The sequence below is a fragment of the Triturus cristatus genome, chromosome 7 (genome assembly GCF_964204655.1).
Source record: "Triturus cristatus chromosome 7, aTriCri1.1, whole genome shotgun sequence".
NCBI classification, from domain to species: Eukaryota; Metazoa; Chordata; class Amphibia; order Caudata; family Salamandridae; genus Triturus; species Triturus cristatus.
The window spans coordinates 273,136,937-273,152,550 of NC_140590.1; the positions used below are offsets into that span (position 1 = coordinate 273,136,937).

General features: G+C 47.3%; 1 protein-coding gene across 2 annotated transcripts in view; it reads right to left on the minus strand.

Annotated features, from left to right (window-relative positions):
* Window positions 1-15,614, minus strand: part of POLD1 (DNA polymerase delta 1, catalytic subunit) — a 509,877-nt gene that overhangs the window by 328,674 nt on the left and 165,589 nt on the right. For both annotated transcript variants that reach the window (XM_085616214.1, XM_085616215.1), the window contains exons 16-17: window positions 11,547-11,660; window positions 11,054-11,201 (exon numbers count right to left, since the gene is read on the minus strand). In XM_085616214.1, coding sequence (XP_085472340.1) covers window positions 11,054-11,201; window positions 11,547-11,660 — 262 coding nt within the window. The remainder of the gene's footprint in view (window positions 1-11,053; window positions 11,202-11,546; window positions 11,661-15,614) is intronic.

Genomic DNA, 15,614 nt, shown 5'->3' on the forward strand with positions numbered 1-15,614 from the left:
GAGGGTGTGATTGTAAGGCTCCCATCGATTTCGCCGTGTCGGTGTCTTTTTTCATTTTTCTAGGGCCTCATCCACTTTTGGGCCGAACAGATGTTCCTGGTCAAAGGGATGGTTGAGGATGGAAGCTTGCACTTCTGGTTTAAATCCCGAGATCCTGAGCCAGGCATGGCGACGGAGGAGGACGCTAGTATTGATGGCCCTGGAAGTGGTGTCTGCTGCATCTAGGGCACAACGGATGGAGGTATTAGTGATGGTTTTGCCTTCCTGAATTAACTAGTTTGCCCTGTTTTTGTATTTGTCAGGGAGGTGTTCCATTATGGCTTCTAACTCGTCATAATGGGCCCTGTCATATGTAGCCAGTAACGCTTGTGTATTGGCGATATGCCATATGTTGGCAGCTTGTGATGCAGTGCGCTTACCGGATGCATCTAAGAGTTTTGACTCTTTGTCAGGTGGTGGTGCTTCGCCTGACGCCTGGGAGTTGGCCCTCTTCCGTGCTCCGGATACTAGGATTAGTTACTTACCTGTAATCCTATTTCTCATCCAAAGTCATAATCTATGAATAATCCCCGCCCACGTGCGGGATCCCGGAGCATATAGAAAATACATATATATACATATATATGCATATGTGAAAACATATACATGCAGCCTAAAATGTTTCAAACATGGCAATGCTGAAATTACATAGGTTTGCATTGTAGTACCCCCTAACCCATAAGGAAACAAGCATTGGCATAGCCGATAGGTCTCGCCTTTGGGACCTTATAAGTGTTTAGCCATGCAACAGTTGCATAACTAAATACTTATAAGGTCCCTAAAGCGAGACCTATTGGCTATGCAAAGCGGCTGCGAAAGTGAAAGTGATCGCGATCACGATCAAACATCAAAGCGGCTTTGCGGCCGCGAAAGTGGAAGTAGTCGCGGTAAAGCGCGGCGCGCGCGCCCACCCGCGCACATGCACTGTAGCTCTAGGCTGGCCTGGTAGCACTTTTTGGAGCCCTCTCAATAAGTCTCGCCAGACCAGCGCATGCGCTGGGTCAGGCGAGACCTAAAAAGGAAGCACTAAGCCAATTGTCACACAACAATGCTTTATTGCCATATAGCAAACTTGTTATTGCAGGCATTTGCCTGTAGGCTGCAGTAGAGTATCAAGAAAACTAAGAAAACTGACACCTTGCCTTTAAGGCATTAGAGTAGGGGGACCGTGCCTTTAAGACCTGCAGGAGACCCCTTGCTCCCATGATGCACCACAGGTGACAGTTAGGTCAGTTCTTTTTGACGGTGCACTCGCACCTGAGTAGATCTGCAATCAATAAACAATAACTTGAGGAGAAATGCTCGTCCGGGGAGGTGGGTGGGTCGCTTATGACTTTGATGAGTATTGCCCTGGATGAGAACTAGGATTACAGGTAAGTAACTAATCCTTCTCATCCAGGGGATACTCATCAATAGTCATAATCTATGAAGAGAGTAGCAAGCCCATACCCAAAGTCTCGCGGACGAGCAATATAGCATCTAGAATATGCATTAACTTCACATTAGCATAGCAGTTATGCAAACAAATTTCTCAAAGAGGCCTGCCCCACCTGGGCGTCGGCCTGTGCGTCTGAATCTAGGCAATAATGGCGTGTAAAGGTATGTATGGATCGCCATGTAGCCGCTTTGCAAATTTCAGACATGGGAACGTTGCGAAGGAGAGCTACAGTAGACGCTTTCCCTCTAGTAGAGTGTGCTCTTGATCTAACCTGTAGAACCTTGTGAGACAGATGATAAGACAAGGCTATACATGAAACAATCCATCTAGAAATAGACCTCTTGGAGGCAGCCAGCCCGGTATTTGTTGGACCGTAATTGACAAAGAGCCTGTCAGACTTTCTAAGCAAAAGGGTTTTAGCAAGATACAATTTCAATACCCTCCGGAGGTCTAGAGAATGTTAAGCTCTCTCCGGGGGATTGGTTGGCTGAGGAAAGAAAGTGGGCAGCGTGATAACCTGATTAATGTGGAAATCCGAGACCACCTTGGGTAGGAAGCTCGGATGAGTACGTAGCACCACTCTATTGGTATGGAACACAGTGTAAGGTTACTTGCAGCAGAGGGCCTGAATTTCACTTACCCTGCGGGCAGAAGTGATGGCTACTAAGAAGGTCCAGGTCAGATGCTGCAAGGATGCCTTATGAATAGGCTCGAAAGGAGCTCCCATCAACTTAGAGAGAACAATGTTGAGTTCCCAGGGAGGGGAAGGAGACCTCACTGGTGGAAATACTTTCTTGAGCCCTTCTAGGAAATCTTTGACTACCGGCATCTGGAAGAATGAGGCCTGGGTAGGAGATTTTCTATAAGCTGTGATAGCAGCTAAGTGGACTCTGTTGGGGAGAATAACCTGTTCTTGACCCTGGATTGGATCAAGGGCGTTATCTCTACACCAAATGTAGAACCTCTTCCACTTGAAGGCATAAGACTTCCTAGTGGAGGGCCTTTTTGCTTCTCGAAGAATGTTCATACAGTCTGCCGGAAGATCTAAATGTCCGTACTGGATGGGTTCAGGAGCCATGCCGTCAAGCGAAGAGAGGGGAGGTTGGGATGGAACACTCTCCCCTGGTTTTTGGTCAGTAAGTTCGGCAGGCAAGGCAATCTTCGGTGTGGCACCTCTGACAGCTGGAGTAGATCCGGGTACCACCATTGTGGGGGCCACTCCGGAGCTATAAGGATCATCCGCGTTCTGGTCCTGTAGAATTTCTGTATCACCGCTGGGATGAGAGGGAGAGGAGGAAAAGCGTACAGCAATGTCCGCGACCAGCTGATCAAAAGTGCGTTCCCCTGAGATTCCTGTTGGGGGAACCTGGAGGCGAAGACGGGGCATTTTTTGTTTGCCGCGTCTGCGAAAAGGTCGATGTCCGGTACTCCCCACTGCCGGAAGACCTCTTGGGCGACGTCTTAGTTGAGCACCCAGTCGTGCGCTTCGACGAAGTCTCTGCTGAGGCCGTCTGCCTGCACGTTCAGGGTTCCTGGCAGGTGAACAGCGATGATCGAAAGGTCTCTCGCCAGTAGCCATCGCCAAATGGACTGAGCTTCCAGAGATAGGACTCGTGATCTGGTGCCTCCTTGCTTGTTCAGATAGAACATAGTTGTTGTGTTGTCTGTCTGAATCTGAACGTGGCTGGTTTGGAGAGACGGGTACAGGGATTTGAGAGCCAGATGGACTGCTCGTAGCTCCAAGAAGTTCTTGTGATAACTCTTTTCGGTATTGGACCAGAGACCTTGTACCTGAAGCTGGTCCATATGAGCACCCCAGCCCTGCATGGAGTCATCTGTGACCACTGTCTGTGTCAGAGGCGTCTGATGGAAGGGGACGCCGTGAAGCAGATGGGAGCGTTTCATCCACCATCTGATGGAGTCTTTGGCGGCTTGGTGAAGAGAGATCAGATCTTCCCAGCGACCGGACCTCTGCGACCACTGATCCTCTAGCTCTTGTTGTAGAGGACGCATGTGAAGACGTGCATTGGGTACAATGTAAATGCACGAAGCCATCGACCCCAGAATTGACGACACTTGCCTGGCTGTGGGGAATGCAGTGTCGAGAAGTGTGTGGCATTTCTGAAGCATGGATAAGAACCTCTCCTCCGAAGGACACACGCTTGCCTTTGCGGAGTCCAGAGAGGCGCCCAGGTAGTGAATCCGCTGAGTGGGATTGAGGACCGACTTTTTGTAGTTGACTTGTAATCCCAGCGACTGTAGCAGATTGAGGCAGAACGAGAGATGGCTCTGGAGTCGAACAGGAGTGGAACTCTTCAGGAGCCAGTCGTCTAGATAGGGATAGACGAATATCTTCAGTTTGCGGAGGAAGGCAGCTACCACCGCCATACACTTGGAGAATATCCGTGGGGCTGATTTGAGGCCAAACGGCAGAACTCTGTGCTGGTAATGCTGACGAGAGATCTGAAACCTGAGGAATTTTCGATGTTTCACTGAGACAGGAATATGGAAATAGGCATCCTGTAGGTCGATGGCACATATCCAGTCTCCCTGGTGAAGATGCGGGAAGATTTGATGCAGGGCTAGCATTCTTAACTTTTCCTTCTTGACAAATCCGTTGAGCAGACGCAGGTCGAGAATGGGTCTGTACTCTTTGACTACTCCTCGCTTTTGAACTAGAACATACCGGGAGTATACTCCTTGATTTCTTTGCAGGGGAGGTACTTCCTCTATGGTGCTCTTGGAGAGGAGAGTAGCTACTTCGTCCAGTAAAAGCCGATTTTGAATTTGAGGAAGGTGCTGCCTCCGTGGGGATACTTTCGGAGGGGAGACTTGAACCTCAGCAAGTAGCCATGCTATACAATATTCAGCACCCATCTGTCTCTTGTGATAGCTTCCTACTCTTCCAGGTGAAAACTGATACTTCCTCCTACCGGAGTGGGGAACGGGCGCGGAGGAAGTAAGATCTCACTGCTTGGAGGGCTGCTTGGTGGATGACTGTTGTTGGTTTGCGTTTCCTCTCCCTCTGCCACGACCCCTTTGTTGGAACTGGGGCCTCTGCTAGTTCTGAGAGGACCATTGGGGTGTTTGAACGCGCTGATGAAAAGCGCGCTTGTCGCCCTGACGAAAGCGCTTCCGATATTCCTTGCGTTTTTCCAGCCCAACAGCTTTAACGGTGTCCATCTCTGTTTTCATCTTGTTCATTTGGTCATCAGCGTGAGCCCCAAACAAGGATGACCCGTTAAAAGGCAAATTAAGAATCTTCTTTTGAGCATCAGGCTTGAGGCCCGTTAGCCGCAGCCAGGCTGAGCACCGAGAGCATACGCCATGAGAGTAGCCATGTGCGGCGAGGTCCGAAGCATCCGCAGCCGCACTTATGATCTGATTGGCTACAAGCCCACCTTCAAGGAGAATTTCATTGAAATCCTGTCTGTCTTCCCTTGGCAGTTTTTCAGCAAATCTGGAGAGGGAATCCCAAAGTGAGCGATCATAACGTCCCAGAAGGGCTGAAGCACTAGCCACCTTCATGTATGAAGCAGAAGTGTTGCACATCTTCCTGCCATACGTATCAATTTGCTTACTGTCTTTCTCCGGGGGGACAGAAGAGGACACAAACGCAGAATGGGACTTCATGGCAGCCGCCACAATAACTGAAATAAAAGAAATAAGGGCTCCTCGGCCGGAGCCTTATATTTCTTAGCGATTCTTGAAGGCACAGAGCCCACCGTGGCAGGATTGAGAAATGTGGCCATAGCTGGCTCCAACAGTCCTGGCACCAATGGCAGCAAAGGTCTGGGTGCTGAACGGTGATGTAACGTATCAAATATAATTGATGTGGGTGCCAGAGGGGTGTGCAGCGTGATGTCCAATTTCTGCGCACCTCTACCCAGGACGTCAGAGAAAGTAGCGATGTCATCAATAGGAGACACTCATGATGGAGGTGTAGAGGAAAAGGTCGGAGAATAGTCCCGGACCGAGGACCTTGTGGAGGAAGTCCAGGTGGGTGATCTAGTGTGTCGCCTCTTGTGGGGACGGTCACTGTGATGAGCCCTGGACCGTGATCTGTGTTTAGAAGGAGATCTTGGCCTTCTGTGAGAGGATGGTCGATCCCTGGATCGTGAACGGCGTGGTGAAGGTGACTTTGGTCTACCAGGAGGAGACTTGCTTCTTCGCGGAGAAATCCTGGAGGGAGAGTACGTGCGAGAATAGGCCGAGCCCGGACTTCTGCAGTCACCTGTACCCACATTCTCCAACCAGCGAGGTGAAAGTCCAAACTTCTCTGGTGCCTTGGGTGATTTCTCCAGAGAGATCTGCACGATATGTAGACTTGGAGATGATGAGCGATCTCCTGAAGATCTAGATCTGGCTCTAATCCTCTCCGTGGCCACTGCAGTTCTATCCTTCGACGTCGAACGTCTCGACGTCGATGATGTTTGTGTCACCATCGGTGCCGATTGCTGGGAATGCCGCTCCGCCCTCGACGCCGATCGCCTACAGCGTTGCGGAGACCTCGACGTCGACCTTCGTCGTCGAACCGGTGCCTTCGGCGTCGACCTTTGCCGTCGAGCTGGCGACTTTGACGTCGACCTTCACCGGCGGTCCAGTGTGTTAGACGTCGATATCCATGACGTAGAGTTGGGGTTTGATCTTCTTGACGTCGATCGACCCACCCGCGGCGAGACATACGTCGTCGCAGCTCTCGACACTGACCCCCTCGAGGCGGAGAGTGTCTCGATGTCGACGGAAGCCTCGACGTCGACAGAGACTGTCCGGATCTCATCGGACTAACAGCCTTCGAGCCCGAAGGGCTGTGCCTCGACGCCGACTTACTTGTATGCGGCGGAGAATCTCGACGTCGAGATGAATCTCTTGACGCAGAAGTCGTCCTGCGTTTTTTAGACAGTACCTTCGACGTCGACGGCGAATCTCCTGGAACCTTGGTCTTCCAGGGGTCAGGAGAGGTGGTATGTCGCCGTTTCTGAGGTCGTCTAGCTGAAGAGGGTGGTTTTAAGGATGAATGGTCGCCTTCACGACGGCTTCTCTCCTTCTCCAGCTGGGCATGCAACTTAATGTGCTCTCTATCGCGCAGAGTGCGCCTGGAAAATTTCTGGCAGTGGGGGCACCGGTCAGGATTGTGTGAAGTTGGCAAACACACAATACACACAGAGTGTGGATCCGCCAGTGCCATCTTATTGCCACAGGAAGGGCATTTCCTGAATAAAGCAGGCATTCTGACTGGAAAAAAAATTGAAATTATTCAGGAAACCAGCAGAATAAGCTTTCAGGAGCCAGAAAACGTCGAAAATTCTGAAAAAATCTGAAGTGAAAAACTTTCAGTCAAAAAACTGAAGAGCTCAAGCTCCAGGATCCTCATAGAAGGATCCGGAAAAAAGAACTGACCTAACTGTCACCTGTGGTGCATCATGGGAGCAAGGGGTCTCCTGCAGGTCTTAAAGGCACGGTCCCCCTACTCTAATGCCTTAAAGGCAAGGTGTCAGTTTTCTTTGTTTTCTTGATACTCTACTGCAGCCTACAGGCAAATGCCTGCAATTACAAGTTTGCTTTATGGCAATAAAGCATTGTTGTGTGACAATTGGCTTAATGCTTCCTTTTTAGGTCTTGCCTGACCCAGCGCATGCGCTGTCCTGGCGAGACATTTTGTGAGGGCTCCAAAAAGTGCTACCAGGCCAGCCTAGAGCTACAGTGCATGTGCGCGGGCGCGCGCGCCGCGTTTTACCGCGATTACTTTCACTTTCAGCCGCTTTGATGTTTGATCGTGATCGCGATCGCGATCACTTTCACGGCCCCACGGCCGCTTTGCATAGCCAATAGGTCACGCTTTTGGGACCTTATAAGTATTTAGTTACGCAACTGTTGCATGGCTAAACACTTATAAGGTCCCAAAGGCGAGACCTATTGGCTATGCCAATGCTTGTTTCCTTATGGGTTAGGGGGTACTACAATGCAAACCTATGTAATTTCAGCATTGCCATGTTTGAAACATTTTAGGCTGCATGTATATGGTTTCACATATGCATATATATGTATATATATGTATTTTCTATATGCTCCGGGATCCCGCACGTGGGCGGGGATTATTCATATATTATGACTATTGATGAGTATCCCCTGGATGAGAACCAGTGAATCTAGCAGTGCTGGCCCTCTGATGTAGGAGTGATCTGTAGGGGCGGCTTTGTATTTTTTGTCAATGCGCGGGTTAATGACCCTGGCTCTGACTGGGTCTTTAAAGACCTCTGGCGCATGTTTTACAACTCTTTTGAGCATGGGCAGTATGGAGGTGGCCCTATGCGTGGTGTCGAAAGTATCGAGGAGGAAATCCTCCTCCACGGGGTCGGTATGGAGATCTACCCCGTGATAGTGTGCAGCCCTTTGGAGTAAATGGTTGAACCCCAATGAGTCTTCTGGTGGGGATTGTCTCGAAGGATAGAGATCATCTTGTGGGACGTTAGGGATGTCGGGGATGTTATAGTCGTCCCATGGGTCTGGGGAGCCTGTGGGAGTGGGGTCCCCTCTAGGTAAATCATGGGGCACGTCCCCCATGTCATCATATGTGTCATCATGACCATCATCATCCGGAGGGGGTGTTGGGGAACGATGAGGAGGGGGTGGAGAAGGAGAAGGTGGAAGGGGTGGAAGAGGTGGGGAAGGCATTCTGAAAGGTGAGGTAGCAGAGTCCTTCCTCTTTGGAGGTGGAGCTGGGGCAGGTTTTTCCAGCTGTCTCTTTTTGATGCTGAGCATCAAATGTCCGGTTTTGGGATCCTTGGTCAATGTCTTTTGCAAGGGATCCGGTGTAAAGAGTTCTTCTGAAGGTGGTTTATCCGTCGGCGACGAAGGCGTCGGGCCGTTGGTTTTCTGGCTTTAGTGTCCTGTTTGGAAGTATGCGGCTTGGAAAGGGCTTTTTGTTTGGTTGGTGCAGAGATGTGTTTCGGCTTCGAGATCTTGGTGCCGGTGGCCTTGTGTGCTTTTGTCGGTTCCGGGGATGGAGTCGGTACCGAGGAGGTGGAACTGGGTTTCGGCACAGAGTTTTTCGGTATGGGGCTCAGTGCCGAAGAGGAGGCCATTTTCTTTTTCGGCGTCGGTGCGGAGGAGTGTTTGTCGGCACCGACGGTGGGCTGGCTCGAGCCCGAGCCGCCGGAAGGCTTAATCAGCTTCTTTACCGGTCCCGAAGGTGCGGTGTGGGAAGCAGTGTCTTTGGTCTTACCTAGGCCCGGAGGCGAAGGCGTGACCGAAGCCCTTTTCCGTGCCGGCGAGGGTGTGGGAGGGGGGGCAAACTGGTACTCACGACCCTCTGTGCCGGAGTGATGTCCACATCTGAATCGTCGGCTTCGGAGGCGCTGACGAGGCCCTCGTCGGTGTGGTGTTCATCTGGAGCGTCGACGCCCTCTCCGAAGATATCATCTGGTCCTTCTTGCTCTTCGGTCTTGAATCGTTTTCTTGGACCGGAAGGACTTGCACGCCGGACAGTCTCGAGCCTTGTGTTCAGGGGAGAGGCAGAGATTACATACTTCGTGGAGATCAGTGTGGGGGAATTTGGACCCACAGAGGGCACTTCTTGAAGGGAGTCCTTTCCATGAGCCAGGACCGGAGCTTGGGTAGGCCGGAAGGCCGGCGTCGACGACTGGAATAGAAGGTCTTGATTGATGAGAGCCGCATCGAGTGTGGAGATCGCGATCGAAACAATACCGCGAATTGGGGTGAGGATTGCGCGTCGATTGAACTGGAAACCTGTTCGGAACTGGAGCGCGAAGATCACATTCGAGCCCGATGGCGGAAAAAAACAATCTGAGGATGGAGCCGAAGCCCATGCGCAATACGATCCAAAGGAGGAGTCACCGACCTCGTGACTTCCAAAGACTTTCCAAGAGGAAAAACAACTGCAAACATCCGGGCCCAACACCAGATGGCGATCTATGCACAAGTGTGTAATCTGCAGCTCATATGCCTCGAACATATATATATTATTGTATGGCTTAAAAAAGCCAATTAGAATTAACATAGTAGCACAAAAAATAACTTATTAGGCTAATTATGCCCATTTTTATACTTGCTGTATTAATGGAAACAGCAGGTATGTAGTAACTTATACAGTGGAATTCAACCCATTCATATTAAGGGGGAAAGTTTACTCCAAAGCACCTCTTTGCAGTAAAGCTACAGTTAACCACATTTTTGACTGTGGAGTAGGATACTTGAGCCCTAGATTTTATCATTTTCCATTTAATATTTGTAAGCATCGATTTTGAAGAAATGTTATTTTCTTCAAAAGCCATCTTTAGCTTTCAGCTAACTTTAAAAGCACTTCTACTGCAGGTACAGTTGTTTTCACTAAACCTATGCAGTTGCTTTGTCAGCCACCACACCGGCTCTCTCAGACAAAATGCTGTCTCTCTTTGATAAATGACCCTTCAATGTTTTAGAAATGTTTCCAAAATATTAGCAGTGATTTGTGTGTTAGCTATCTTCCTGATTTTCCTGCTGTGGCAGTGTGTCATTTTCAAGAGAAATCTCAAACAGCCGCCTGTGTAGACGTGATTTGGGCTACCGGCTAAACTTGGAATTTCAAGCAGACATTCCAGATCTCCCATAGAAAAATGTGTCTTTTACTGTGGATTAGTGTCTCAATCCAACAAGAGGCCAAGGAAGGGCATTACCTCAAAATCCAAACTTGGAGCGGCTTGGCCCTTTGTTGTGAAGATCACCATTAAGATGCTGGTCAACGCGGTATCTTTTGATACTTGCATCTTTGATGTGGAGGCACACTTCTCAGAGGGCCCAGAGAAATTAGTTTGCAATCGGCATCAAAGACATTCAGTATCAAGGATTCTCAAAGAAGCCACTGAGGCCTCCAACTGCACTAAAACATTTTCAGAACTTCTTACTGGCTCTCCTCAGAGGCATGATCCAGTCATCATCCTGAGGCAGGTACCAATCACAGTGGAGGGGCAGATCTGAACACAAGAGCTATAAATCAAGATTACCAATAGGCTGTGCACGACTGCCTAAGCCATGGAAATTTTAAAACACAACTCAGCAGAGTCCCGAGATCCCCACTAAGATTTCATGGTCCAGACAGAGGACTGATTATGTTGTCGCCAGCTCACTGCCTACTAATAATATCACAACCCGGACAAGATATTCTAGTATTTATGCAGCTCAATAAAAAAAATAATGATGGAAAAAACTCTGGGTACTTCTGCCATTTCTCCCACAGTACTGCTGAGAATAACAAAGAACCATCATACTTAACACTCGGAATAAATCGTCACACCATAATCATTTGATTCCCAGAATCTTACCTGTTCTGATGCGATTCCCAGGTAACTGAGACCTTAAAAAAGCTTTGTGCTGGAACCATTGTGTAGCAGTGTCTTTCCTGTGAGAGCTCAGGAAACTTGGTGAGCTGCCCTCACCCACTGCAGCTCATAGTACAAAAACAATAGCTTAAGTATTAAAACGGTCTCTCTAGATTGCTCAGGGTGCTTGCATTACCAATAGAATATCAGGGCTAGGGTTTCATACTATCCTGGAAGATCCTCTCAGAACGCCCCTTACCTGTGATATCTCCAGACAGGGCAATTTGCCCACCTGCGCCCCAGTAAAGCCATAGACAGAGTTGGCACTGATCTTTAATGCCAACTGTCGCCCATCCAGCACCTTCTGCTTGAAAGGATCCGTCTCCTTCTTTAGCTCTGTCTTTGCCCTAAGATGAAAGGATTGATCATCAGATATACCAGGGTTGGTGAATGCATCAATGAGACAATGAATAAAAGACTGAGGGTAAGAAGAGGTGCCCAGGGCTACCCTGATTCCCTCTACAGTGAGGGGTAAAAGCATGTCTCGGTCTCAATTATGCTTTGTTTTCTGTTCCTAGGTGTTATGAAGAATAAGAAAATCTGGTCAGACAAAATGGACAAGTGCCACAGGGACAACTGATAACTCACTTCAGATATTAGGCTTCCCATTTGTATTGGAATGCCAAAAAATGTGGTATTCCAGACCTTTGCTAATCTCCTGCCTTTGGCCGGAGGCTACCCTAAGCACTTACTTCTTACGGGCGGAAAGCAGATTCTCCAGGATCTCTGGCAGCAAACCCTTCCGCACAGATGCCTTCACAAATTGGTCACCCGTCGGGGTTTTAATGAAGTCATCGGGACCCAAGCTGAAATATGAAGGCGTGGAATTAAACAGTGAAGAAGACCACACCTTGATGAGCTTTGCTAATTGCCTTCCTATCATGCTTGCACAGCCAGAGTGGAGAGTGAAATTATTGACAAATGTCATACAGATTTTTATTCCAAACAATGGTTCTTTCTATCTTTCAAGTTATATTCACTCTCTCACAATTCTATTCTTTCCTCTTCTAGGACATGGGTGGTGAAGAGATTCAGAGAGTGAATTTTGTTTGCTCTCCTCTTCCTTCTACTTTTTCCCTGAATTTGCTCTTGCTGGTAATTTTTCATCTCACCTACCTGTCGATCCCATCCCGTAGCACTCAAAGCCCTCTCATAGCAGCCCTGCTCCGTCGCAGGTCACGACATGCATTGCTAGATATATTTTTGCACTCAAATACAATCTTATTGCAGCAGATAAAAGGTTAATAGTCAGCATTTAATGCACAATACTGCTACTCTTTTCACTGATAATATGCTGCTGATTAGTGCACCATAGAAGGTGAAATGGTAATTATAGGAAGACCACGAAGGCAATGTCTATGTAATATCCTCAATTTTTTCTTCTGTTTTTTTGTGTTTGTTTTACATTGCTGGTCCGGGCTTAAAAGGATCTTGTATTAAATGTAAAAGTTAGTGTGAGGACTACTGGTCATTGATTTCTACCAGGTATGTGATTTTCTTAAAGCACAGAGGGGATCACAGTACTCATGCTTTGCGCCAGAGTTGCACAAGCGACTTTACTTTAGTTTTTTTGTGAAGCAGTTATCTACCAAGCACCATTATGGGGCAATTTCTGTCTTGTGGGGAAACAATGAGCCCAGCTCAATAAGTTGACATTAAATGCAGTCACACTCACTTGTTCTGATAATTGTTCCGTGTAGTAAGACTGGGAATAAAAGTTTACTATGCTGATCCTGGGCCAGATCGTGAATACACGTTGCACCTGTGCAGAGGCTCTGAAAGGGTAGGTACTAGTTTCTCTGAAACGTCAGGAGGACATCGATTCCAGGGGCATCACTAGCCAGTTAACTTTGTTGCCCCAGCTGTCTAAGTGATGGAGGATGACATCATGATGGTAAGGCTTGCCCTAAAATGAGACCCTACTCATAATTCTTCTGCAAATCTGCTTACTACTAGATAGCAGTGTTCAGACAATAGGGAGCTGATGCAAGATGTACAAGTTACTTACCTTTCGTATCTATTTTTCTGGTAGCTACTCTATCTAACCACAAAGAATCTGCAGCAAGAAGTATCCATCAGAAGAGATGAAGCAATCTCACAAAAAAGCAGGGATGTGGGGATGAAGTAGGTAGGTCCCTGGGTTACTTAGAATTAGGCTATACATGGGGCACAGAGGAGGAATCCATCATAGAAAAGTGCTTTAAAATGAAAGGCTGTGCTGAAAATGTTTTAACACCAGAAGGTGCCAATGTAGGATAAGTGCAGCAAAATTCAGAGTTGTAGGGTTTTCCATGAATAGCAAATACTCGCGTTCGAGGGCGTTTATTGGTTATAATAATTTTTAACTGAAAACGAGAAACCATAAGCAAATGTTAATGTTTTTGTTAATGCCCAGAGCTGGCTCTTCGGTCTCTTTTCTTCACTGTGATGGCATGCTTCCTCATCGCTTTCCCCTTGGAATAAAAGGGTAGCGCTCATTGTGTCCTCTGTCTCATTAAAAGCCATCAAAGAGCAGGTCTTGCAATGCTTGCAATGCTCAAGAAGGATGGTGACTTATCTCGCTTTCTCTGCAGTTAAAAAAAGATACACTTGGGAAGGAAGAGCATCTTGCTTGAACTACTTACAGATTAAGAATTCGAGAGCGACAGAACCATCTTCAGTCACATGCCCACAGACCAAGAGAGGGATACTCACCTGTGAAGGAGTATCTGGTGGCTGAAATACTTGTCCTGTCATGTTGTAATTGAGCTATGTATGCCGTGTGCAGTGCAACAACCTGCACTTAAGGCACAATGTATCTGTCACTAGAGGAGCAGGAGAGGTAAGATTTTACCACAGAGCCATGAGTTTTCAGAGTTTACAGGCTGCAGGTATATACAGAAACAAATCAGTATTAAAGAGGTGATCTGATAGTGACAGCAGGCCTGGAATTGTTTTTAATACCACCCTCATATTGCACATAGCAGAGTATGCAAAACAAGAAGGTGCCACTCTCTCCATGAGGATTTCGTGTAGGAGAGGGTTAAGTGGGGAACAACACCACCCAAACACCACAAAGTCAGAGAACTTTGCAAAGACATGGTAAGAGTGCAACCACTTTCACAAAACCATTCCCTGCAGCCGGGGGTGTGCTGCCCAACACAAATGGGACATCAGCATGCATTGAACTCTGTTTCCTCACTGTCAAGCAAGGAGGCCACAGTAGTAGCAGAGAAACACAATAGGTTCTTGGCAGCAGTATCCTTTATTTTACCTTCTGATGGAGGGTTCTCACTGGGACCTGCAGCATTAGGGAAAGGAGAGGACTTGGGTGCTGCTTAAAAATATATATTTAAAAAAAGGAACAGTAAACAGCTTTTAGGAAGTTGGCAGGGCACGTTCAACCCTGAGCAGCAGATGCACCACTGAACCTCTTTTTTGTCATTCTTTTAAACTTTGCCACCACTGCAGTTTACAAAGCCGGCCAAGTTTATGAAAATTCACAAAGTGTAGAAAGTCACAACTTTGCTCACTTGCAGTTTGAGGGGATTTTCACAGTCAAAATTATGTTGATTCTAATGGGGCCATATTAATAATTTCACAGCACTAGTTTCAAAGCTTTTACAGGCACGTCTAAAGACAAACTCATGAAGTACTCCAAGGTTTAGCATAATACCAAGGGGCATTATTGCTCAGCAAAAATGGTGTGCTGTTCTAACAGGTCTGCTTTTACAGCTAAACTGGACGAAGACCCATCAGTCCATTTGTCTCCAAATAGAGTTTGCATCCCTATTTTACTGGGGGTTTCCCCTGCTGTGCAATCTATGAGCAGTCCTGGTGTGCGCAGTCTAGTGACAGTCTAACAGGAATCATTCCAGTCAACAAATATGGGACAATTACTGCTGCCTAATGTATTCACTAGGATTGTAAAGCACAGTAAAATCATTATCCACAGTTTCGTTGGTCTTAATTCACTTTATTGTATTGCCAAAGGTTTGTATACATGCCATTTTAGTTTTCTTGAATTTTTGGGGCAAATACAAATAAAACGTTTTAATGGCGAGACAAATGCACAGAGCTATCCTTTAAATGGCAACTGGTGTATGAACCGCATCAGATGGGTCTTAGTAAAGTTTCTTTATTGGTACATCAGACATGGGCAATTTTCAGTCTCACTGTTTGCTAAGGGGTACTTTCAGGAAGGCTGGAAGCCTATGTCCATGGTTCCCAAACTGTGGTCCGCAAAACCCAGGGGTCCATGACACATTCCCAGGATTTCCGCAGGCAGCAGTTTTAAAAGTACTGCAAAGTTCCTTGTATGATCAGCATTTTCCGGTAACAATCAAAGTGTCAAGATAACTCCAGTGATTAAAGTACCTGCTGAAGAGAGATGTGAGTTGTCCAGTGGCAGCTTTGACTCATCTAAGGTATCACAGAGGGTTAATATGCCTTCTGCAAAGAGCGTGTACCATGCATGTATACAATATTTTATGTGCATAGCTCAGTGGGTTAATGCTTTTGTCACAGAGATTCTATTGGTACTGTGCCGCTCATAAGTTATAATCATAATCTAGCACAGTGAGCTATGAACTGCCATCCAAGAGCTGCATGCAAACTGCATGGTACAAGTTAGTGAATTATTTTTTTCTCAGTCTCTGATTATCTTGAAGCTGCTAAAAAAGGTTTATTTGGGTAGAAATAGATTCTTATTATTAAAGTCAATGCTAACCACAGTGTTATGTTCAGAATCCTGAGTTTGTGCTTCTCCAGACCCAAATGCC